Raw genomic sequence first — 26817 nt, 5'->3', positions numbered from 1 at the left:
TTAAAAAGCAGCAGTGACAACAAGCTCTATAAGACCTGCCAACCTTGAGAAAATATTTTGACAACCATAACGGTTAAATGCTTTGCTGTCACAAGTCCACATGACTGTTTCCTATTTACCAATATCACCAAGAGACCTTAAATGAAAGGACATACAGTATTCAGGCAGAGTCAGTTGTTTGTGGGCACGTATGGACGATGTGAGGTCAGGTCATAGCAGGCTGAAGGCTGTGTTTCTGATATGCAATATTGCTTAGTCACTGAACCATGTTATAATATAGTGTACTGTACAATTCAGTGTCAGTGCCACTACTTAAACTGTTATTTACATAATATATACTTAGCTGTAAAAATAGTTTTATAGAAAGCGATAGATAAAAGTGAATTTCATATTCATATTGTATGGTAAAAAAATAAAATATAATCATAAATATAGTGTATAAAAAGTAAATTCTTTCAAGGTAAAGAAACATAGTTGTGTTGTATGTTGTATGTGACCAATTCAAACTACGTAGCTCTCTTGCAAATAAACGTTGGGCTGACTATCATGGGCTGCCGTCAGAAAGTCAAAAAATCGCCTTTCCAAATCACTGTTCCTCAACCCCAATGGAAAATGTCACGGGGTTATTGTAAGGAGAGACAGGAGGCAAAACTGATATCCATCCCTAATGTTTGTATCAACTTTGTTTGTAACACATGGAGGATAAACACTTCTTTCCTAACCGCAAAAATAAAACAAAAAGGACTGGAATGTTGAAATAAGATAACACGAAAGAATACAAGGAATAGAGGGGCGTCGTTTAGCTCAGTTGGCAGAGCAGAAGTCCTCGCTGCAGCCGGCCCTGTATCGAATCCTAACTCTCCTTTCCTGCATGTCATTTCTGCCTCCCCATTTCCTGTCTCTCTCTACTGCTACAGTACACTAACGATTAAAGGCAAAAGCCCCCCAAAATATACCGGTACTTTAAAAAAAAAAGTGGGTGCAATAGAGCTAAATAATAATTCAATAAAGTGTTGATTAAAAGCAAGAGTGAATTATAATTGGACAAAAGTAACAAAACAAAGACCCTTTCTTAATCACAATACAATTTAACCTCCAGGCTTCTGCCTTCATTTCATCACATGGTAATAGCACAACACAAGATAATTGTAAAAGGATGGGGGGGGGGGGGGGCACTGCTTGTTTTGCATTTCTCTTCTGTGTTTTAAAGAGAAACTTAGCATTCTTATCCACAGATCTCTATTGTGAGGCTTTTTGCACAAATACACTATGCATCTAACCTTACAGCCATTTAGCTTACTGGCTGTCCATTAGGCTTCGAATCAGTTCAAATGTTGTACCCTTGATACAAAAAGCCCCTCTGTACTTAGTTAAGTTCTGTCTGCTTCAAGGTCGATTTTGAAAACCAAAGCTGGTCATGCTTTAATTGTTGTTGTTTGTTGCCTTTGGGAGAAAGTTTACACAAAATCTACAACACATGTTATTTTCTGTTTAGCTTAGTGGTTGGAGCAAACTCACCAACTGCCTCTGATAGTCCATAGACACGTTGTCCGTAGGCATCTGTCTTGTCCCAGATAAAGGTGTAAGACAGGTTTGGTTGCGCAGGGAACCATTTCTGGAAGAGGCGACCCACCACTGCCACCATCAGGTGAACCTGGAAAAACAGTAACAAACACAAAGGTCACTACATGGTAGTTTAGGTTAATGTACTAACTTATATATTGTATATGACATGGCTCACCTTCATTAGATTGAAAGGTATTGATGACTGTGTCATGGTGACTTTGAGGACTGGTTTATATCCCGAAGCTCTGGAGCTCAGGTAGATAAGCTTTAGATCACTGCCTGGAATTGAGGTTTCTTCTTGTAAAACCTGCCAAACGATAAAATGACACAACAAAACACGTCCCAAAGTTACAAAGGTCTTGATGGCTCATTTTAAGGCTAAGATTCTGAATACATTTCATTTTGGAATGAGGCTTTGATACTTCACAATAATATAGAACCTAGACCTGCTTTATGATTAAAAACATGGACATCCACCATTAGATAAAAGTGGGACCTTTCAGAATATACCACTGACAACTGCAACATCATTTATCTCAAACACCGTGTCTTCATATGAGGAAAAGCACATTAGCAGAGCAACAGCAGCTTCATGGTTCTATATGAGTCACACAATGTTGCTGGTGTGTACTCCATCAGCAGCGATCTCACCACACACAAATGCATTCAGGAAAGAAAACAAGCTTGTTCAAGCCATGTATGATGACACTGATGTTTCTCATTTTCTGAGGCATTGGGCCTGATTGATGAACTGATAAATGGTCCTCTCTGGGTTGCTCTTGCACATAAGACAAACGTGCTTTCCAGGAATGACACATATCAGGAGGTAGTTAGAAAGCCCACACAGTGACAGGGGGTGTTAGACTGTTTGAAGACATGAGGGTATCAGACAGGCCTGTTTTTCAGTGTTTAGTCAGGAACACCAGTCCTGTGTTTGATGCCCTGACTGAACAGGCAGTAGTTATCCTACCAGCTGCTCTTGTCAGGGTATGCATGCAGTTGCGTGTTGGCAGAATCATCTGACACATGGCTATATACTGTACGCTGATGTAATCCAGGAACTGCAGTTGAAAGTATGCCCAAAAGATGTGCCAGCCCAGAATATGATTTTCAACAAGCTACTCAATGAGAGGGTAAGAACACCTCTTTAGAAAGGGATAACACTTTTCAAGGAAACAGGTCCTGGGAGTGGTTGTCAAGGTTGTTGTAGTACAGCAGAAGTTATGTCAGTAGCCAGGAAAGGACTGAAATGAGATGAAGCAATCAGGGATGAGAGAATAAGTGCTGCAAGTGCAACAAGAACAAGACACTTTGGCAGCAATGTTTCCATGGAGAAAAATATCACAATCAAATATGTTTGAATATGGAGGTCTGCAGACAGCAGTTTAAGAAATTAATGAACAGCCACAAGGTATCAATGAGAGGATTCAGGTGAGTAGTCTGTGGAATAAAAAAAATAACAGCCACAAACTTGCTTCTATAACATTTAGGTCAATAATGCCCACGATGGTTAGGTTGCCGCATTGCATTACACCAAAACAACTTGTGACTGAGAAAGCTGCTCAGACATTCGTGCATTAAGAGGATGGCATCAAAGGCTGGGACGGAGCTGCAGTATTAAACATGAGAGAGATGAGTAATAGGTAAGTATTTGGTTTATTTTTTTTCCAGCCGGCAGCTTTGCAGTCTGTCGTTGCTGCAGACAGAAGTGTGAAGCATATGCTCACAGATGAGCAAGGAAAAGAACAATGGCATGCAGGCATGGGAGTTGCTGGTGGCACAGGGGATTTGCTTTTAATAGAGTACATGTTGGGGGCCTTTGTGGGTGTGCTCTTTTAAATGATTGTGTCAGTCATTACCTTTTTTTTTTGCTGCACAGATTTTCTATTTCAACATTTGTGCTTGCCCGCAGACCAGTTTGGTGGTAACATAAGAATATAATGACACAACAGCTGCCACCTATTTAGCTCTCTCGGTGCAAGGATGCAGCTTCTTGTATATGATGTTTGGGAAACAATCTCTGCTTCGTGAACACTGCATGGTCTTGTCATGAACAGATTAGCTGATTATTGGTGTTTGCAGATCTGTCTAACAAATCAATTGGCTGAGCCATTGTAGCTTCACCTAAATCAATACAAAGCAGCTGGGATATTGTTCTGTGTATTGTATTTAATACATCAGGTTACATTTTGCAGCTGGTTGCATTTGGTTTCTCTAAGCTTCTGCTGAAGTGTCGTTGCACCTCTTTGATGATATAGGAGGTTTCTATGGACACGCTCTCACCATCTTTGTCATTTGGGTCATGATTGATTGATCTCTTTTTTTTAAAAATCCACTACAGTTTCTTTAATCTTCTCCTTTTTGACTGTTGAAAGACGTCAGGTGTCAGGGTTCACATGTCCCCGTGTGCTGACTCAGCATTTTCAGAAATCAGGCCTCTGGCTGTCATGTCCTCTGCAAGGTTGATGGTATTTGTTAGTGGACAGATGGACAATCATGGGTGAAAAAGGCATACAAGAGAGGCCCCAGGACACATCCTTGCGGAACATCAGTTTTCAGGGTGAGGGTGGAGGATGTATGTTTTCATAATTTGGGAGTCGGGGGGCAAAGCTTTGACAGTAGTGTGTCCACAAAGAGCATCCTGATATATGTGTTTGATCTGCTGAAGTGGTCCAGGGCAGGATGGAGTGAATAGCTGAGTGCATCCTCTGTCTCTGCTGGTTGACAAACAGAGGCTGGTCTTACAGTAAGTGGCAGGGTTGCCATATTTGATGTGGGCTAAAATCAGACTGTCAAAGAATTTGGCTTCGACAGGGGTGAGTACATTCAGCTTTCAGTGGAGAGTGTGTTCAAGCACCTCACATCCTTTTGCTTGAAGATGGGCATGATGGTTGCTGATCTGAAGCATGTTGGGACAATAGCGTATGTCAAGGAGTGTTTGAAATTGTTAGTGAAGATCTTTGCTAACTAATTGGTGCATGCCCCAAGTACATGCCCTGGGAGGCCATCATTTCCAGTTGCTTTCCTTGCATTGACGCTGTGCATCACCCCTCTGACCTCATTAGTGTCCAGTGTCAATCCACCATGGACTGAGCTATGCATTTCCCTCTTGTTATTTCAAAGTGGGGAAAGAACATGTTCTTTGCCAGTGAGAGGTTGCTGCTGATGGTCTGGCAGCTGGCTGTCTTTCATTTCGTAACCTGTAAGCGCAGGAATGCCTTACCACATGCATCCGGGGTCATTATTGTTAAAATAACACAAAGTGTAATGATTTCAGGGAGCACCAAGCTGCCATCTCAGTCCTTTCCTCCAATCTTCTATTTGCTTTCAGAAAGAATATGTAAAGAAAGATCCTCAGGGAATGATCCATTTGGATGGTTCCGGTGTTATATTTTTCAACTACACTATTGCCTTTTCATTAGTTGGTCATTTAGTGTTCATTACAGATCCATTACATCCCCTTTAAGACTGGCCTTTCCACTGCCCTCCGCTCTAATGGACTCAGCTCCACGAAGCGCTAAGTAGCAGCTTTCCATTCACTTCCTTTTGATCTACACTCAGACACACAAATACACATGCTTGCCTCACACACATTATCACTTGAACTTCCTTTCGTGCACACAATCTTTCCCTGCAGCCAGTCGAAAGGTATACGGACAAGTTTGTCAAATAAAAAACAAATATTGAGCGCTGGTTCAGGCTTGTAAAAAGTATAAAAACACACACTGAGTTCTGTCATCTGTTTCATTTCCTCTGTGGACTGGTTAACACAATGGTGTGAGTGTGATATAGAACCCTACACACACACATACTCACACCACTGCTTCTCACACACCACTGCTTTTCTTTGTATTCCTCTCTCAATCTCACTTGCACGCACAAGAGGCAGAGCCAACATACCTCTCTTTCCTCTACTCTTACACACACACATACACACACACACACACACACAACCCACACAAAGATAACATGGTGTAATGTGTAAGCAATTACAACATTCCTACATGATGAGCCTCAGTCGCCCTTTTAAGATGCGGCACCTGGGGTGGAGCGCCGTGTGTGTGTGTGTGTGAGTGTGTATAAAGCACTGGTTTTCTATAAAAACAATCAGCCCATAGTTGTGTTGGAGAAGTCTGCCGTCTGTCCAAGACCAAACTTGTACAGTGACTTTGTATATATGACCATACAGTATATCTTAGTGGTTTTGATGATGTTAATGTGAGTGTTATAGAGAGAGTAAACACACAAGAGGTTATATGTCTATTGACCCTTTAAACTGCTTGTGTTAAGTGCTTTATTTTTAAATTATTTAAAATAAACTGACTGTCCAAGGAACTGTATCCAACAGCTGTATGTCCTACAGACATTGCAAACCGCAGATTTTCCTGTTTTATTTTGTTGTGTGCTAATGGTCATTGATTGTTACGATGGGAACATTGGTCTCTCGACCTGACTGGGCGTAAGGTGTCTGATGTTTTTGGCTTTAAATGAGTCAGTCTTTATCTATCTGCCATGCATTAGATTGCACCGACACCACAAACCAGTCTGACATATCTTTGTGGAACTGGCCACTGACCATATTTTAGGACAACGTCACGCATATCCTAGATAAATGACTGTCTGCGTGACTTTGACTCTGACGAATGATGCCGAGAGGTTTCTTACCTGCGTTTCAGGTATGATGGGGCCATCCTCGGGTGAACATCTATAAAATGTCGACAGAGGAGAAGCAACAATGACAGGATTGGGTCTGATGAAGCCACTCAGGTCACAGCTGGGAATGTCATTCTCCTCCTGAAAGAGCCAGACATAACATGTGCCCATTAGACCTTTCATTCATCAATTGACTGCCTGTGAAGAACTGCTCTGTCATTGAGCCCAGTGAGTCAGTGGTGGTCAAATAGTGTGAATGTCATAAAAAGACATTAGACCCCTGCTAGTTTATCTACTGTTTAACACTAGAGCACACTGTTATTTCTCAGCAGATCATGATAGATAATACGTATACAGACAGCAGTGACACCCCTCACCTTCTTCATGACCAGTGTGTCCATCACATAGAAGACGTTCCATGGCACCCACACAGTTCTGTACTGAGTGATGAAAGGAGCACGCTCAAAACTCAGAGTCAGAGATGCTCCACCATTGGCCAGTAGATCAAACCTGCAATGTCAAAAACAGATAAACAAATAAATAGATGGATGTGTAAATATGTAGTGCTGTCAGATGAGGACGGTGTAAAAACTCTTTTAAACCTGTTTCCCCGATTAAAACTTTCCCTGACTCAGCTGAGTTGACCCTAAACCTCCTGAAGTGTGTAACAAGGGATTTGCCCTCCAGAGCTGTGTAGTACACTGGCTCTTAAATGTTGAACTGTGAGGCTGTGATTTGTTCATTTAAATTCTATGAGCGTGTTTGTGCCTCTGTGACTTTACAGGCATTTCCCTACGAGCGCGTGTTGTGCGACTGCATGCACCCACAAGTTTAAATAGGTGTTTGAGGGTTAAAGTGATCGTTGGGGTGATGCGGCATGGGGCTGTGTGAGGTCGTTATTCATAGTCAGTGTGCTACCCGCAGTAGATTCACATCAGTGCATGCGCTGCCAGTTAGGACAGGCAGAAGGGAACATGGCACACCAACAGTGTGATGGACTCACTGCTGTGCACAGACCAGAGGAAAAAAATGTGTTTTGACACTTTTAAAAGACGCCCACTGAAACAAACCAATACCTGTTTAAATGTTCACTATTTTCACTTCCTTCCTTTGCCACTACATTTTTCTACCACTGAACTACAAACTACGAACTACACACAAGCACACTTACTGAACAAATTGTATTACACTGGTCTGCTGAGTCAATCTTATGTGTGATGTTTCTGTCCATTTCTCCTGAATGATGTGAATCTAATGCAGGTAACACACTGATCATACGTACAGTAGTCTGTACGTATGATCATCACACACAGCCACACATCAAATATCCTTAAATAACAATCACTTTAACACGTGATTCTAGGGTAAGGGTTAAAATTGGGTTTAGGTTGTGGTTGGTTTTAGTTATTCAGCATGTGCAGGACAAAACATAGCACAAAGGGAGTGATGTGTGCTCTTATTTATAATAAGTCCTTTCGAAGTTCAGAGTTGGAACTAACACAAAGTGGCTTGCTGAAGTCTAAATAAATCAATTTCTAACACTGAGCACTGTATTTGTTAAATGCAGTCAGTAAAAAAGAAGCTCCACTGTGTCCACCTGCCTGACTCTGTCTCACTGCACTGTCTACCTGCTCTGACACAAGCCACATACTGGGGGAAAAAAGGAAGCAAGAAAAGAAAAAAACTCAGGAAGCAGCATCTGCTTTTTCACTATATAGTTAAAATCAATGAGCCGAGCTTCCAACATAAGTCTGGGGAAGCGGAGAAATCTGATTACTGATCTGCTTCATGTACTCACACTGAGCGTCGCGGGGATATGATGCGACATTCTGAGTCCTCTCAAAAAATGCTCTGTCTGTACATGGAAAAACGCTGCCCCCCTGTTTCTTTAAGCGGATTTATGGATTATTTTTTCCACTGCGGTGATCCCAGCACTGTGTGTGTATGATGTCTGTGCATTCATGTTGGACAATGTGACCATGAGAAAGAGCGATAGTCAGAATTTGTGACATCAGCTACATGTCAGTTCATGTAGTCATTACATACAGATACAGAGAGCAGAAAGAGGCAGCAGCTTTGCTTTGAACTATGGAACTTCACCGCAGGGGGCCCTGATACTGTGTATACTGTAGATATACATATATATAAGCAGTGAGCCAAGAAATACACTAGAGCTGCTTTTATATTTCAGTTAATGGCTACCACAGATGTGCAATCAGAGCCCTGAGAGGAGCAGTATATCTTGTCTAAAACAATGTAAACAATGATCGAGTGCTGGCAGCCTTGAATACAGTCATTTCTCTTCCAGATCTGCATCGGTTCTGGTGTTCTGTCAATATTTAGGTTCCTCTATGATCCATAAATTCTCATGTTACGTGACTCAAACTTAGAAGTAATAACATGTACTTCTATAAATACAGGAAAGGTGAGGTAAAACAGCTTTGGGCTGGCTGTGGAGGGGAAGGCTGCATACTGTATATTGTCTATGAATAGAAATGAAAAATAAATAAATACGCACATGCCATCGTTGCGTGTTACAGTGTATCCATGTTCGGGATAGTGAACAAACGTCACATTCACACCAATCAGAGGCGTGCCATCGGCTGTCAACACCTGACCTCGGATGATCGACACCAAGCTGAAGAGGGAGAGAAAGGAGGTAGAAACAGGTTAACACCATTACAAATTTACTATATTTAACATTTACAAAATAAATTACAATATTTTTTCACTGTAATCAACTGAACAAACAGAACCATAGAACAGATCTCTTTGTGTTTTTGACTTGAGATCCTGTGGTTGGATAAAATCTGCCTTAGGCAACATGTACCACTATAGATGCCTCATAGTGCTGACTGCTGAGTTGTGAGAGCAGGAGCACTGATGTTACTACACAGCACTGTTTACACGAGCCACATCCAGGTAAACAATAATTTCATTCACTGGAATTATCTGTGTGTGTGTTTACACAGTATATAGTATCATGGAAAACATGTATAACACATTGATTTTGTTATCCCGATTAGATAATTAACAGTACATGGTAGTTGTAATCCTGGAACAGCAAACAAATGAAAAGAGTCAGGCAGAATTTACAGCCAAACCACAATGAGATTATTCCTGTAGGAAGAGATCTGGTGCATAAACAAAGATAAAACCATGATAAGAAATATTAACTGGAGACTTTACTGACTGAATCAGATATAATTCAAAACTGAGTGGAATATGCCTCTTTCAGTAGTCTGACCATACAAGTAATAACGCGCGGTAGATGAATGTCTGACTCACTCAGTCACACAATCACAGTGCCACAGTGCGTTGAAAGCAAGGCCATTATTCTTCTGCCTCTGTGGTTCCAAGTGAACACACCTGCTGATCTGGGTAGGAGAGTGCAACTGTGTTTATGCTGATCAGGTTGCACAGCGCATTTCTACCGGCTGCGACAGCACTGCTGGTATTGTTATCACCTCTGTGAGTCATGGCTAAATGTGTTCCTGGAGACACCTACTACTGTGGGAACTGCCACAGAGGCGGGTTCAGAGCCATCGGCAGGTGTTTATGTGTCTGTGGACAGACTTTGTGGCTGTGAACGGCCGTGCATCTGTGCAAACCCACGTTTGAACTCGTACTTCATTTTGATCTCAACCGCACACCCTCAAAGTTTGTAGTTGTGATGCTATCGCAGCGCCAACATCGACATATTGACACGTGCCACAGATTCTGTTTTGTATTGGCATTTTCATTTGTGTTGTCACTTCCTCAGACCACCTCTTTTTACAACAAAGTCAGATGGGGCAACAAAACAAAACAAAAAAACATGCAATCAGATAAGGCAGCAGCTCCTTCTCTTTCAGTGGATCTATGGAAACTTTTGTTCAATGCAAATAAGCACATTGTGGTTTAATTTACTGCAATTTCCTTCAGCAACCTTTCTCTAACCTTAAGTTCTCACAGAGTTTAATTACACCCAGAAAAACAATGTTGTAATCAATTTGATTGACACGTTCAGGCTCAACATCATGCTATAGTACACGGATTAACAACATGTCCTCACTGATATAAAAACATAGTCTGGTCTATTTTCTGCAAAACATTCTGTCTAGTTACTGTACAAAACTTGTGAGACAAAGCTGTGTTATGCATTTACACAGTGGACTCCTCATTCAGGACAGAATATTTGTAATGAAGTAATGTAAGTCATTCATCAAAACCCTATTCCTTACCACACTTCAGCTATGCCAGATGTGCCACATGACTGCAAGACTCAGTATCTCATTCAGTATTAATACAGGATGTAATAACTATAATCTTTCAACCACACTGGATAAAGAAAAGACCATCCAAAAAGCTTTTCTTGACAGTCACCCTACTTTGTGTTCTTCTGCCAGAGTAGTGTGTGCATCACACTGATTATGTTGCTAGGAAACCGGGTCTACAGTGTGGTCCATATGTCTATAGTGGATGTTTACTTTGTACTTCAGCGTATGTGCTTATGGTATACTGTCTCCTCCTGCAGATAAGATGTATGCAGGCCGCTGAATAGCTGGGACTTTCAGCCGAAGGGGAAATTAAAATATTTCTTTGTCCTTTAGGAGTAAAATAGCTATTTTTAAAACCCTCCAAGCACCCGCCCACACACACAAACCCAATACTGTATTAAGGTTGTCTAATAAAGCATTTTTATTATAAGGTTGCAGGTCCATTCCATTATGGAAATACAGGACATTTTTATTACAGGGTTGTGCCCCCCTACTCTTATGAAACATTCAGGCTAGCATAAAAAATGTGACAAAAGCAGAAAAATGGCTGAACAGAATTGCCGTCATGTTTCTTCCCTGTCAGTAGCCATGCCTTTCACTCTCTATATTTTGCAGAGCGCCACCCTCTCATTCTCTCTTATCATATTTAATGAATGTTGTCGGAGTGAGATGTGGGCAGAAATGGCTTTTGGCAAGGAAAAATAGCAGACCTTAAATTCCTGTTTTGTGATCCCACTCTTTCTATTACAGCCACCCAGACAGAAAACAACTGCTCATATTATGGTAAATCAAAGTAGGTTAAGCTATGACCCTCCAGGCAGAAGCTTTATGAATCAAACCATCACCACTACAGAAATATATTAAAAAAAAAGAAAAAGAAAAAAAAAGATAAATTATCCATGATCCCACTTTGATGAAAAACAACAGTGTTTGTACAGAAGAATGCAAATTAATTTTATCCCTTCAGCACATAACAAATGTGGGCAGCTGCATAAATCCTTTTCACACTTTAGACTAACTATTAGACACAGAAATAAAAAAAGAAGCATATCTCCTTTCTGCAGGTTTGGACATCATTCCTGAAGACTGTGATTAACATTTCATTCCACATCTTAATCACTCGCTCATGTTATATTAAGACGTCCAGTTTAACCCAGTTATCAAAACTAAACTATTCATGTGTGACCATGTCTTGTCCTCTTATTTCACATTTAAATCATTATTTCTGTGGTTAGGAAAGGAGTATTCATCGCCAATGTGTTACGAGTGGATTTAAAAGGTGCAGTTAAGATTCTATCCACACAACCTCATGACGTTTTCCGTCGAGGTCAAGGCAAAGTGGTCCAGAAAGGTAATTATATTGGGGTTTTGTCCTCAGGCCTGCTCTTTTATTTTCTATGGTGTGAAATACTTGATTAAACTGGTTGATTAACATGACTGATCAATTCTTCTAGACTGATTTTGCTTCATGTCCAGACCAGAATTCAGCAATAAAAAAAATAAAACAAAACACAATTACCTCCTGTTGAAAGGACTCTCTCCAGTGATAACATGAGTGGACTCAGGACCAACCAGGAAGTGAATGCGCTGGTAGAAAGACCTCGCAGCCTGAAGAAAACAAAAGGAAATGAGGAGAAGGACAAATGCAGCTTCATATCACACCTCATTGGCATCTTTTGCGACACTGACAAGTCATGTCAGTGATATACTGCAATGCTCTGATTTTAATTTAATTTAATTTGAAACTGGAGCTCTTTACCTGCTGAGGAGCCAGTGAGGACAGAGACTGGCCGAGCACCTCCACTGGGTCAGGTGATCCTTTGCAGTATAACTGGTTCTGACAGGAGGGCTGCAAACAGCAGTCTGGATCCATACAATCAGCCAAGCCATCTGAAACACACACACACACACACACACACACACACACACACACACACACACACACACACACACACATACAGTCATTATAATCACAAATCTAGGGAAGAAGGCTAAAGAACCAGGTCAAATGGATGACAGAAAAGGCTTCACCACACCAGAGACCAGAGCCAACATCTACAGGATGCTCTGGTTGAGGTATGAATATCATCCTGTAACATGTGTGGCAGAAAACAAACATGTTGCCTTTGAACACTGAACTGATATGTTCATTACCAAAATGTTTCTAACTTGCTACATATGTTAATCAAAAACATATTTGTTATGTTGATAGAACATGTAATCTGATTGCAGCTGTATTTCCTTTGAAAAGACATTCACTCTTTGCAAATTAATTGTACATGGATGTAATTTCAAAGAAACAGGCCAAGAAGAATAAAGACAAAGTAAAAGAGGTAGTGGAAGAGAAAAACAGGATGGAGGGCTACATTGCACATGATGAGAAGCAGGGATGGAATGATAAAAAAAGAGGGATTATATAGGGAGGGATGAGTGAGGCACGGGGAGGAAGACAGGAGATGAGCGTAGTGGAGAGACAGCTGGAAAAATGGAAGGATCCAAAAGAAGTATGTGAGGTAATAAAATCTTGACTGCCATTTGTCTCTGTTAGTTTATAAAAGCCATTTGTACATCTGGGGAACAGGCACCAGAGACTGATATTAAATGCATACACGTACGCATGCACGAGTGCACACACACACACACACACACACACACACACACACACACACTATTTGGGGGTCGGGGAGTTGCTCTTGCCACTAAAATGCCCAGATTGTGATAACAAGTCCCTGACAATATTTTTTCCATTATTCCTTGAGAAATTGATGTTTTTTGTGACAAAGTAAAGTCTTCTTTGTTTAACCAGAGGCAGCTGTGTGTGCTTTACTTTCACTCAAACAAAACATCTGAACATTTCAGCCACCAATGGAGGTCACACTAACTAACCGTTTGAGCAGACCAGCAAATACCGTGCTCTGAAAGGAAAACTTCCTGTTTTTGTCAATGGAGTCTGGTGGCATTGAACATGGTGATAAAATGGCTGTTTGTGGTTAAACATATTTTTTTTACTACCACTAGAGGCACGCACGCACGCACGCACGCACGCACGCACGCACACACACACACACACACACACACACACACACACACACACACACACAGGACACACACACAGCCTGTCCTCTCCCTGACTCTTCTCTCTTGTGCTCTTTTCTTTCTAATCTTTCCTCTCTACTGTTCCAGTTGCAGGTCTGGTTCTGCTTTTAGGGTTTTTACACTGCAGCTCAGAGCTTTACTTGTTTTACTTGAGGGGGTGAAACTACTGACAGCTGATATGCTGTGGTGTAACTGTAATAACCCTTCAACTTTGCCTCTGCCCATGCCATTTTCTTTTAATAATCAAGTTTCAGTTCTTCCCATAGAAGTTTACAACTGTTAGTTTCATTAAAGTTTCTTGTTTGGGTCTGTGCTGGTCCAAAGATATTCACTTCCCTACAGTTTATATTTTAAAGACTGTACTGGAGACTTTTAAACACCCAGCCATTTGCTACACATTTAATACCACGTTGGTTCTCAACAGCTTTTCAACCCCATGGTCACATCAAGGCAGATAAAACATGTTCAACACTCTTCTAGCAGCTAGAGAGCTGCAGTTTGTATATACAGTATGCTGTGTGTAAGTTAACACTCACTGCAGGTACACTACACATCAATGTGCAGCTCACAGCAGGTAGCCGCTGAGTATCCAGTTCATCTGTTTTTTTCTTTTTTTAAAGATTTTTTATTTTTTTTGATGTGTTGCCTTAATTTGAAAATGTACAGTCTAAGGAGACAGGAAACCAGAGAGGGCAGAGAGTGAAAGATCTTGCTCGGCCAAGATCCAAATCAGGGATATTGTGGTTATGTGGTATGTGCCTTAACCACTCAGCCACCGTGATGACCCAGATTCATGTTTTTCATTCCTTTTGATTTTTTTTTCTTACATCTACTAACATTTTTCAAGGGTCCTTTGAATTGTGTTCACACCAGGTCTGTGAGACAAAAGGAAAGCCTCAAATGGATTCCTATGTAACATACCCATTGGCTGTTTTCTTTTGCCTAAAGAACCTGATGTATCTAGCTGCTGTAGGTGGAACTTGACATGCTCTTTGTTATATTTAAAGCACTAGTTCAGTAATATTTCACAGTGAGTCCTATGTTCTTATATTACTGACAGACATATCATTAAGGCAGGTGGTGCCACTGTTTTAAAATGAAGTTTTCATACATTCTGGGGACCTCACTTCTTAATGATACATTCATGAGCTGAAGTGAAGGTCTGATAACGGAGCTTCTCCACTGAGCTGCCACGTACTGTAGCGTGGCATTCAGAAGCTGTGATGTTAGGAAACACAAATACTCACTAGACACTTCTGTCAATGTCTAATTTCATCATTTTGACAGTTGTGCTGGTTGATGTATTAAAGTTATTTTGCTGACCGTAAGCGAGGCTGAGTTTTAGCTACATGTTGGCACGTACAAGGCAACCAAGGTAGGGTGACTACACTTTCACAGAAAGATGTTGTTGATGTTGAAGTTCATCGGTTCAAAACAGAGTATACTCAAGAGGAGGTGGTGTTGAGGTGAGCATAGACAGGCAGGGAAAGAAGAGCTACAGTGCTGCTGCACATAAACCAAAACGTCATAGTCTGGGGCAAACAGGTGGCAGCTGCTGGAGCCAAACTATGCAATCAAAAAAAATGTTCATTTGCAGTCATTTGATATTGCCTTTTTTTTTTACCGTTGTTTAACAATGAGAAGCAGGTAGGCGTGCAGCCCCTCACCATAGTCGCCTCTGGTTACTAACACATAGGGATGGTGTATAGTATGAAGGGCCGAATTGTGAAGTTTTGAGTGAGTGCAGAACATGCTTCTTATCTGGGAGAAAGAGGGGGTGGTATTACATGGTGCTGAGCTCTTAAATACTTCAAACCACACAATAATCCACACATGGTTGAAGAGGAGAGACTCAGAGATTCAGGACTTTCTAAATTATGTGGATATAAAAATCGTATGAAACCTTTAAATGCCAGTGACCCTAGAATTAATCCCAGACCTCTTCCTATGCATGCCAGGAATTTTAAGATTGAAATCAACCCAGAATAACCTACTAACTGCTAATTCTCCCTCCATAAATGTCTCTCCATCTCACCATTTTACCACCTGATTGGACATTTGGTTCATCTGCATCCTGCTCAAACTAATATTTTTAATTGTCCTTACCCCATGTTCATCCTTCCATTTAACAAATACACTTGTACAACAACTATACCATTGACCTGCAAACTCTTTTAGTGTATGTACAAAAATGTACCTCCTTCATTGTCCTTGCTATCGGTACAGAGAGTTTCCATGGCTACGTGACACCCAGCCCCTCGCCATCCTGATTGGCAGATGCAGTGCCAGCCACTGGCCTCCAGAGTGCATCGTCCGTTGTTGTTGCAGAGTCCAGGACAACCCTCTGGGCACAAGGAACAAACACACAGTTAAAAAAAAAAGTTAGAGCAATGTGAGAGTGTGCGATGGGGTTCACAGCTGGCCGACAGGGCGTGAAATAGGTTTCAACCAATTTACATTTTTGAAGGTAGGTGATGTACTGGAGCTCTGAACGATGAGAGTGATCAATATTTTGCATATCGGATCATTTTCACGCCAGGAATGCAACAAATTTAGTGTTTTCCTCTCAGTTTGGAAAATCCTCTGAAACAGCACTGAGACAATAAACCTCCACTGCTGAATGAAATGCTTCCACACCGCACTGACATTTATAGAAACAGACATGGTTTGGTGTAGAAATAAATCCAAAAATAATCCATACTCATCGGTTTCAGGGGCAGATTGTGGAAGAATTGTGTATTGTGACAGACGCTGATTATCGTACAAATGAAGCTGGATTACTGGGACAGGTGTCAGAGTTCATCAGTTTCCCTGAGAGGGAAACTTGGGTCATTTCAAGTCGGGTCCATTTCTGATGAATTCATGAAAATAGGTCTGCAGTAGCTCTGTAAAAGCAGTATGTCAAACAGACTAGTTTTCAGGAACAATTTTACAAGTTGTAAATAACTAAACTACAAGCATAAAATCAATAATCAAAAAAAAAAAAAAATCTATTCCTGTGTGTGATTGTGTAACATGTCAATCTATTATTGGGACACTTTTGTCAGAGTAAATTGGTGCTTACATGCAAATTCAAACTATTTCCACCTTAGGGAAAAATACATAGAACATCTGGAGCTTTACAAATCTATTTTATGAATCTAGCCGGGAGAAGGGAAATAACAAAAATATAATTTTCTCACCAAATTGATCAGGTATACAGGTTTTAAACTACAAGTCAGTTAGTCTTTCTGTTTAATCTGAGCACACACGACAACTGGGAGTGACGCTATCACTTGCACATTATTGAGCACACACAGAAATAGTGGAGAGAGTGTGTGTCAAAGGTTTAACAGCTTCATTTCATTATTATCACTATTATTATCATGTCTATTATCTAGAACAGTTAATTGATAATTTGCCAAAGTCAAATTAATTTGTTAATGAATGATGAAAACCTTTCACATTACAACTCAGTGATTTTAATCGTGTTTCAATTTTCAACAATGTCAAAATGCTGTTTCAAAAGCTTTTTCACCTCTCAAGGAAATCCTCAGTACCGGTTTTGGCATTAGCAATTTAAAAAGAAAAAAATGTTTCAACAAATTGTGTATCAGCTAAATGCTGGCTGTCAGTAGCTTCAGTCCAAAATGACCAGACTTCAAAATCCAGATGAGGATAAAGGAAGATGGCCCTGTGTGACGGACCTTTCTCCAACAAATGGACTGACAGATTGAAAGACAGATTGGAAGACATATAAGACAGGTCAATACATTAACCCACATGTGAGGGACACAGATTGACAGACAGACAGCCTTCGGTGAAATGCACTTATGTTGTAGTTTCACATGAACCACTAAAATTGCCTCAAGCCAAAGTGGCTACTGTGTGCTGCACGACTTCAATCAGAAATTAAATAAAAAATAATATTTTCATCTGTAAACAAAGAAAGATGTTATTGTTGCATAATATGATGACAAAAAACAGGGCATTTAAACAGAGGAAAACACTGGATGTTAAAAAAAAAAGTTAATGTTTATCGATCCAAGTGAAGTTTAACCAGATCCGAGGGAAATCTAACCCCCAGCAAGCTGACAAAGACATCAACTCCTCTTTTTCTTCTAGTCGATAAAAAAAAAAAAATCACAGATTTAAATCCATGTGAAAACACAACAGGTAGACAGATACACAGTGCACAAAGTATAGGGAGGACAGGGTGGTTTGGACTGCATGCCTCCGAAGGCTATACTTTATGCCTTTATTTGACATTCCTCACTCACAGAAGAGACAGTGAGGTTGGTTGATTAATAAACAGTGAATATAAGAACCAAGCATAGCCTAGCTGGAGAGACACAACGAGGGATGGAGGACAGACGTTGAGCGGGGGAAAGAGAAATAAAGAGGGAGACAGGAAAGTGAGGATCGATAGAAGGAAGACAGAGAGACAGAGGGCAGCTGGCTACTTTAACACACATATAAATATATATATATATATCAGGCTTGTGGATGCAAGACAAAACAGGAGTCACACACCTTCAGTATGTGGCTGTTTGTGTGTGCATGTGTGCGTGCATTTCCATGTGTGTGTGTTGTGTGTGTGTGTGTGAGTTTGCGTGCATCTTCATCGGTACTGTTTGTGTTTTGAGTGTGAGAATCAGAGACTAGGACAATAATGATGTAACCAGAAAAAACAAGAGAAGACTAATAAAAAAGTGACAGAACAGCAGAAGTATAACACAATAATAAGAAACAAAAAACAGATACACTGAACAGTGTAAAAGACTGAAGGACAGAAAATAAGAAAAACGAAAAGACAGGAATAAATAAGATGAATTGGAATAAATCAGAATCAATGGAAATAAAAGTTAATAAAGCAGAGTGTGAAGTGGTTGTATTCTGGGACAGTAAGGCCTTTATTAAGTCTTTGGCATGAATTACCTTTATATCCTGAGAATAGGAGAGGGCACGAGGGAGAGAGGGAGGAAAATTAGGGAAAAAAAGTAAATCGAAACAAAAGCAGCACTGCCAAATATACTCTGTGTAATGGACAGGTGAAAATGGCAGCCAAAGGAAGAGGAGGGCAGAAGGGAAGAGCTGGGATCAGGGGAGTACAAAAACGCAGAGAGAGAAACAGCAGTAGAACCTATTTTTCAGACTTCATTCACATTCAAATCATACAAGAGGAAATAAAGTAAAAAAAAAAAAAGCAGCTGATAAAAAATAAGTATCGCAAATTTGATCTTTAAAAATGTAATGGAAAAGATTATTTTTTTCTCCAGAGAAAGACTGTGAATCAAAATCATACAGTTGCAGTCAAATACAAGTTGGGAAAGGGCTGTAAATATCTAAATATCTAAGTGGCTAGTAGAGGTCACGCGGTTATTGAAGCTGCAGCTCACACATTGAGCTTCAGTTTCCACAGTGACTAGATGCTGACTTAAACAAAGAAGTACAATGGCTGTCATGTAATTAGGGAGATGTTAAAAGTGAACCCATGATATCAAAATAGAGATTTTCTTTATAGTCACTATCGGGGAAAACTGCCATTGAGGGCAGTGAGAATTTGTTTTGGTTTTGGTTTTTGTTTCTACAACAAGGACTCACTATACTTAAATGTGACATTCCTAATCATCTCACCAAATTAATTTCCTGTCAGTGTGGATAAAACTTACAGGTCCAATAGGTCTTAGTGTTGGGAAACAAACTCCTGTAAACTCTCTTCATACAGAGAGACAGAAAGTGAGGCTGTGCTTGCGTCATCTGTGGACTCACGACCCAAGTGTCTAAAAATGTAGCTACAGCCATCGTCAGAATAAAACCACCCTCTGCATCTTTCCCTTTTTAATCTCTCCCTCACAAATCCACCGACCTTATGTTGAGGCAAAAACTGTACCACTGGAGTTCTCCTTCTGATGCCTGAGGTAGAGAATATTTGGGAACATAGTTGTTTGAGCGACAGATCCACCAACAGTTTATAGCCCTCAGCCACAGTGGCTGCTGGCTTTGCGGCTCTCCACAAAATTGTGTTTCCTTGCCTCTACAACTGACAAAGATGCAAAGGAGACGTGGAAAAGTCGAACGAACTTGTGGCACAAATACAAACAGTACTGCCAAATCCATACTATTTACAGTAAAATCAGTCTTTTAGCAATTACAGCTAGAAATAACATTTATCAACTATTTTGACTGCAACTGTATTTTGGACTTGATGTAAAGGAAGGCCACTTTATAATCTATTCTTTTTTTTTTTTCATTGTCCAATTATTTCATTGCCTGCGTCATTCCCACTCTGCACTGAGGGAGGTTTTAAATTATTAAAAGTAGAATGACACAAATGCCCTGCTAAGTGCAAAAACTGATGAGTTAAGAGTCAGATTTTCACTGCTCAGATCCATTTAAACATGTGGGCATACGCCTGTGCACAAGAACATGACAAGGACGGCACAGGAAACATCTCACAGGAGAACTGAGCTTAAAACAGAGCAAGGATTTCACGGTCCACATCAAAAACTGTTTTGTCTGTGTTTGTTCTGACCTTGTCTGCTAAAAGTAAAAATATGTCTATATCACACTGTCCCAAGCCAGTGTCAAACATATGCTTTTCCATAAGGGAATAAGTAGAACAACAACGGTATGTAGAAAAAACAAAATATATTTTCCAAGGTTGTTCGTTTAACTTTACTTTTTTTCACCCACCTTAAATAAACTATATAGTTTGACAACTTACTCTAGGGAAACACTGATGTTCACTGCAGTGACACAGCAGCAGTGAAAAGCCCTTAATGTCAAATTATTGCTTAGTGATAAATATTAAATTTTGGCAATTGGCATTCAAATTAATGACAAAAGACCACATGCAAAAACAAATACAAAAATAAAGCTACTTTGACAATACACGGAGAAAAATACATTCAAACTCACTCAGCTATAGAGGTCAAAACAAATACTTCCTGGGTTTAAATTCTATTTTATTGGGGACAAAAAAGTCTAGAGGATTTTTCTATAGGCAAACATAAATATAGCCATTGTACATTTGGCCAAGAACAATATCAAATCCACAGCAGTTCATGTAATCAGAGCTGACAAATGAAAAAGGGGATGAAATGGGGGGAAAAAAATACTCCAGATATTAAAAATATTTTATTTTTTAAACCTTCTAAATAAACAAATCAATAAAACAACCTATTACTGAGGCAGCCACAGCTCGACAGTACATGAAGAGAAAAGCAAACAATGAAGGGAGGAAGAGAAAAAGCCAGTGATGAGGAGAAGAAGAGAAAAGAGTACAGTACCTTTTACTCTAATGTCCGGATTGTGAGCTTTAAGAAGGAAGGAAGAAGAATGAAAAGATAGAAAGAGACCATTTAGTCTAGGAACATACATAAAGAGGACTAGTTGAAAAAAACTATCCAGTATCACCGGTGAGATCAGTGAGAGCTCCTGGTCAGAGGAGTGATTGAACCGGCGAGTGAAAGAGAAAAGCAGAGGAAGGTAAAAATTCAAAGATGTTGATAGATAGAAAGAAAGAAGACACAGAGAAAGAGAGATGATCAGGATTATTCATCACAAAATTCATTGGAGGCAACTCAAATACCTCGAGCACTGAACTTTTTCCAGATAATGAATATGCAAATGACTCCACAGAGAGGTCACAGAAGAGAACACAAAGATGTAAATGTGACGGTTTGAGATGGAGGGACAGAAGAAGAGCAAGCTTCAACAATCCTCTCCTCGGCCACACCATCCATCCAAAGAAACGAAAGCTATTTGTTGGCTAAGCACTTTAATGGATCTCCCCTCATTTTTAAACAGATCTGACCCAAAATGGACAGTTTATTCCTCAAAAGCAAGTACTCATGTCAATGAAACTGTCAGTGTCATCAATATGAGACGTCCTGACACCATTGTTTATGCACAAGATAGTCAAATGGCTTTGTCATGTTTTCATTATGATAGTTTACTCTGTAAGTGTTTTCCAATGCAAAAAAGGCAGATCTTGATGACACTACCTGACAATGCAGGTGATCTGAAGTCAGTGTGTGTCATGTAATGCAACAGCATCAGCATCTAATCCGCCATCTTGGCTCTCCTTTATAAACAGACATCAGTATGGCTCTGTGACAACCACGGCTGGCAGCTTGTCATCGAAGTACCAAGCGTCCAGCTAATCCATGATTGTACCTTTGGACAGCTGGCTGGGATGCTTTTGTTATTTGAATACGTATAACCTCAAAAGTCACAATCGAGTATTAGACATCAGGTCCCAGACAGCTTCATCAGCTTTTTGTGTCACCTGGAAACACTTTTCTCATGTTTTGTTTTGTCAAATGGATGAAGACTTTGCTTTCTGAATCTGCAGTGTGTTTTCCTATGTTTTCTCAAATATGAGTAAAGACACAACATTGCTGCCTAGAAACAGCTGTAAAAAAGAGGCTTGTGTGTGTGTGTGTGTGTGTGTGTGTGTGTGTGTCTGTTACGTGTTAAGTGACAACTGATGTTAATTCACAGCTCAGTGATCCTGCAACTGTCTGTCTGTTTGACAAAAAGCTTTTTAAGTAAGGGGTTTGGTGGTGAGCTGAAGCCTGACTACTCATCTGTGTTACTGTAACTATCACAACACACTAGGACGACTCACTGTCGACACTCATTGAATACTAAACACAATCCAGTTCATTACTGTAGATATCTAAAGATTCATCCATCAACACTGAACAAGAGCTCCTCCTCTATGTACTGTATTCTGTCTCAGTTGAATCATTAAAGCTGATAAAAATCAACCTTAAAAAACTATCAACATCATTTTTATCAAAAACCTACAATAACCCACTGGGATTCACTTGACTCTTCAGTCCCACTCAGCTCTTTGAGCGTTTCAAAGAGTCCTTGGAGTTGGCGACAGAGGAAGCAACAGTTGCCAGTCACTGGATTTAGCAGCTGAAGATCAAAACAGCAAAGAGGAGGGGTGACTATTGGAAAAGTCGAAGACAATGATAAAAGAAAAAGGTCATCACGCTCTTACTGCATTAGAACTGTTGTCACTTTCTTTAAGAAAATAAAACTCTTGGGAGTGATTATGGACAGAAACGACCTGTTAAATGGGGCTTTTGGCCTGATGCAGCCAATATGGCTACCGTCAGGTAAGAGATTGGAGTTGCTAATAGGATTTCCCAGTGGGAAGCCAACCTTGACTGATTCTAAAAGGGAAATTCTGCTTTTTTACAACCTGGAGCTCATTTTCTCTAGTGGTACTACTGCAGCTCCAGCTCTATCAGACAACAACAATAAGTAACACAAACATGGACGTCCATATAATTAGCAACAACATTTGCCTGTTATCTTGCCCAGGCAGAGGCCATGTTGAAGAGAGACTGGTTTATATCTGTCATGGGTTTCAACTCTCTATTAGTGTTTGTAGGTTTTTTGAAGGTTGTTACTGTTGCATCACATCTTACTCAAAACTCCTGTCATTTCTTTAAATCTTGAAGCGAGATAGACACACTGTGTGAGTTTAAGCGTGTATTCATGTATATGATCCACTCACCAATATTGCAGTGCTCTCCTGTCCATCCCTGGTCACATTCACACTTCCCCTCCTTACACACTCCGTTCTTGCTACATAGTGGGTGGCAGGCCTTCTGGTCACACAGGGTCCCTGTCCAGCCCTCCTCGCACCGACACACACCGCCAAAACAGACTCCATGGTTGCCACAGTCCACTAGACAAACCTCTGTTGGAGACATAAAAATGAAAATAATGCATTCAGATGATTTACTGCAGGTCGATACTGTACTTTAGCAAATGCTCTTTAATGCATCTCAGCAATGTTATAAACAGCACAAACAACACTATCAATTTGCATAATTTGAAATATGCATCATGACCTAGTCTGCACTGTCACATTACAAAGTACACAGCTGCACATATTAACTTTGCCAGTGTCACTAATGGGCCAGCAACAATATACAATGTATGTAAAAATATGTTTCCCTTTCATGCACAGAAGTGGTTCATTGAACAGCAGACAGACAGAGACTGAAGTTATACAAAGAACAGCTGAACACACGTCTACAATAACAGCAGGGCCGGCAACTTTGATTATCATCACACGTTGACAAGCTGCTAATTTGAAAAACAAGCTCCGCCTCCAACATGGGTAGATCTTTTGGTGGTTAGAAAAGAAAAACATAACATAATGCAGACAGATGCTGATCCTTATTTTCCTCAGAAAACTCATGGGTGACCATGACTGTGGTACAGTATGTCTGTATACTTACCAGTACAGTACTACCAGAGAGAAACTAATTACTGCTGGATTTGTCTGAAGTTAGTGTCGTGTGCATTGGATGATTGAAATGACAGTGAAGAGCGATAGAGCTGAAAGAGCAGCAACGTATTGTAGTTACTGACACAAAATTGCTTCTCCACCAACTGTGACACTCAAGCAATGCAGAAAGTGTGTTTGGAGTATAAGGGAGAGACACCCTCCCCTATAGTCCACCCTGTCTGCACGGTGATGAACCCTTGAGGCCGAGGGGGTGGATGAGTTCACAAAGGATGATGGTGGTCATTATCAGACAGCGCTGACTAGCAATTTTCAATTCAACACTTGCTAATTAATATTTATCAATAAGAGCTGACTAGAGGCAGCACAGGAGAGCAGTCTTGGCTCTGGAAGCACCGATTCTCCTCTAAACCCTAATGACCTGTCTGATCAACCTGATGGAAAACAACTTAAAAAAATAAAAGCTAAAACTTTTTTCGAAAGTCTATTCACCTCAATCTGTGTATGTGTGTATGTGACTCAACTCTACACAGCTGTCTCTCTGCTTTATTATGCCCCTATAGAGTGGTTATGAAAAAGCATGTTAGTATTACAAGTTAGTGTGTCCACGGTGCGTGCTTGTGTCAGTGTATATATAACTTAACCAAGTAAATTACAATGTGTGCATGTGTGAGAAAGATAAAACACAGAGAGAGATTAAAAGCCACACTAGCTTACAGTAACTGTGTATATAAGAGGCTGAATCGCCTCAGGGTGTATGTCCATGTGTGTGTGTGACAAAGATGTGTGAAAAAAAAGATATATTTGTAGCTGCGTATGCATGTAATTCATTTAATTTGTATATCTGTGTGTGCATGTGTTTTACAAAGAGACAGCGCTTAATTGGATGAGTGTTTGATGGTTTTGACAAGACAACACCCAATGTAACAGCCCAAGGCAACACAAACAGTAAAAAAAACATACAGTCACGCTTGGTCATTGAGATACAGCATCAGCTTGACAACTCAAGCCTAATTCTAACTCTAAAACCAAGTATTAACCCTTGAAAATCACAATGTCCAGCAGTTTGGTCCTCGCAACTATAGTAAAACTAAGACAACACCCCCCCCACACACACACACTCCTTTCCCCCTGTCTTTGTTTTTATGTCAAGCCATCTGTTACTGATCCATATCAGGGCTGTCGCTTTGGGTCTCTCTCTCCTCCTCTCCATCTCCCTCCTTCCTCTTTTCAGCAACAGCAAATAGTTGTTACAGCGGCACACAAGCCTTGTGAGAGGAGGCCGGGTTGGATGAATGGGTCAACAAAGCTTATGACTGTAATAACTGAGGCCACTGTTTGTTTCCCATGTCTGGCCTTCTGACAGTCAATTTTGGTTTCCTTAAACCACCTCAATCATTCCCTTAAATCAGACCTTAAATAACTAGTTTTCATTAGAAAAAGAAGAAAAAAAAGAAAGAAAGAAAAAACGTATGACTATGAATTTTGTGGTCAACATGAACATTTTAAAAACATCTGTGAAATGATGCTGTGCTACCACATGGAGAATCAGATCAGGAAAAAAAACAACGTATAGCTATTTCAAGAGGCAATGACCAACAGCCTATTTTGTCGTTTAGTTCAGCTTTGCCGGATATATTTTGGAGGAAATGAAATTGTTGCTTACGCCCACACTCTCTGGCAATGTTTTTCCACTTTAACATGTGTTAATATTCCAAAACTGATGCTTAGGGTGAGGGTACTGAGTTGGCAAATCACAGTAATAAGACAATTTGACTGGGGTTTGTGCCCACATGTTGTCAGATACAGGCAAAAAAACAGTTTGGGTAAGGTAAGACAGCCTCTGTCCAAATGAGGCTACGCCCACACTGATTTCCCTCCTGCAGTCCATACAACTGCAGCTGTAAAATCATAAGAGTTTTAGAAACACTGCTGGACCCATTTCATATTGAAAACTCCAGGGTGGCATTTGGTAGTCTGGATGGGCAAAACCAGAGACCTTAGGAAACAATGACTGATCGAGCTTCATCAGCCTCAACTAGCAGTGGTGAATAAGGAATGACAGGATTAACTGACCTTGTCTTGTTTGCTAGCAGCTGTCGTTCAGTTAAATTCTGCATTTTCACACAGCGGCTCTTTGCTGTTCCTCCTTGTTAGTGCAACTAATCAAACTGCACAGTAGAAAACGTGCTTTACACCGGCTTGCACATGCTCAGTGTTTGCAAATGGTCATCTACTGTATGTTTGTGTCAGGTGTGTCTGGAGATTGTTTCAGATACAGCGTTCAAACTGTTGTCTGGATGGTGAAGGATTTCATATCAAGTGGGGCCCGAGTTTCCTCAATGATAATCATCAGTTGAAGGGCAAAGGCATGACAGTGCGCCTTTCTCAGATATGTTTTTATTAAATCAAAATATAGTGGAACAGTGATAAAATAGAAATGTACTTTTTGACTCTGAAGTCCTTCAGTGATTGAGTTGTGTTTTATTGTGTTACTTTCTTTTAAAAAAGCCACTTCACACAACACTACATTTCAAATATCTTCCCTGTTTTTCCCTGTTGTCTAAACTGCTGGACTCTGACTCCTTCCACTGTGAAGGGATGGATGTCGTGTTTGCACCAACTACAAACCACATCTGCAGGGTGTCTGACACGCTCCAGGTCATCTTGAGGCCATAACACTTCTATCTCAGCTTCACTTCATTGGCTGTGGGTTAGTTTAAGAATTGATGTTTCTGTTCTTACTGAAATCTTAATGTGATTTATGTCACTGACCTTGTGCCTCCTCAACAGCTGAAGTGTGGGATCCTCAGGCAAGGTTCTCCTGGCTGTTTCAAACTCCTAACTAACTTGTAAAGGTGAACATGTTTTTTGTCTTTTTTAATACAGGAGTACATTTATCTGTGACTATAACCCGAAAGCTGTCATTATCATTGTTTGAATAATGCTATACTGTATTTAAGTAGTTCAATTGGACACTTC

At 40.3% G+C, this 26817-nt stretch overlaps 1 protein-coding gene across 9 annotated transcripts in view; it reads right to left on the bottom strand.

Annotated features, from left to right (window-relative positions):
- Nucleotides 1–26817, bottom strand: part of tenm3 (teneurin transmembrane protein 3) — a 288258-nt gene that overhangs the window by 51224 nt on the left and 210217 nt on the right. For 5 of the 9 annotated variants that reach the window (XM_085780218.1, XM_085780247.1, XM_085780226.1 and 2 more), the window contains 10 exons: nt 23095–23280; nt 20846–20872; nt 15772–15918; nt 12238–12368; nt 11998–12086; nt 8738–8857; nt 6597–6729; nt 6232–6360; nt 1742–1873; nt 1519–1654 (listed from right to left, as the gene is read on the bottom strand). In XM_085780218.1, the coding sequence (XP_085636344.1) occupies nt 1519–1654; nt 1742–1873; nt 6232–6360; nt 6597–6729; nt 8738–8857; nt 11998–12086; nt 12238–12368; nt 15772–15918; nt 20846–20872; nt 23095–23280 (1230 nt within the window). The remainder of the gene's footprint in view (nt 1–1518; nt 1655–1741; nt 1874–6231; nt 6361–6596; nt 6730–8737; nt 8858–11997; nt 12087–12237; nt 12369–15771; nt 15919–20845; nt 20873–23094; nt 23281–26817) is intronic. The other 4 variants (XM_085780234.1, XM_085780239.1, XM_085780255.1 and 1 more) reach the window with 1 other exon arrangement.

The sequence above is a fragment of the Trachurus japonicus genome, chromosome 1 (assembly GCF_045865225.1).
Source record: "Trachurus japonicus isolate A0001 chromosome 1, Traja_1.0".
In the NCBI taxonomy this organism is placed as follows: Eukaryota; Metazoa; Chordata; class Actinopteri; order Carangiformes; family Carangidae; genus Trachurus; species Trachurus japonicus.
Note: the sequence above shows the minus strand (reverse complement) of the source record. Positions and strands in the feature narration are given on the sequence as shown.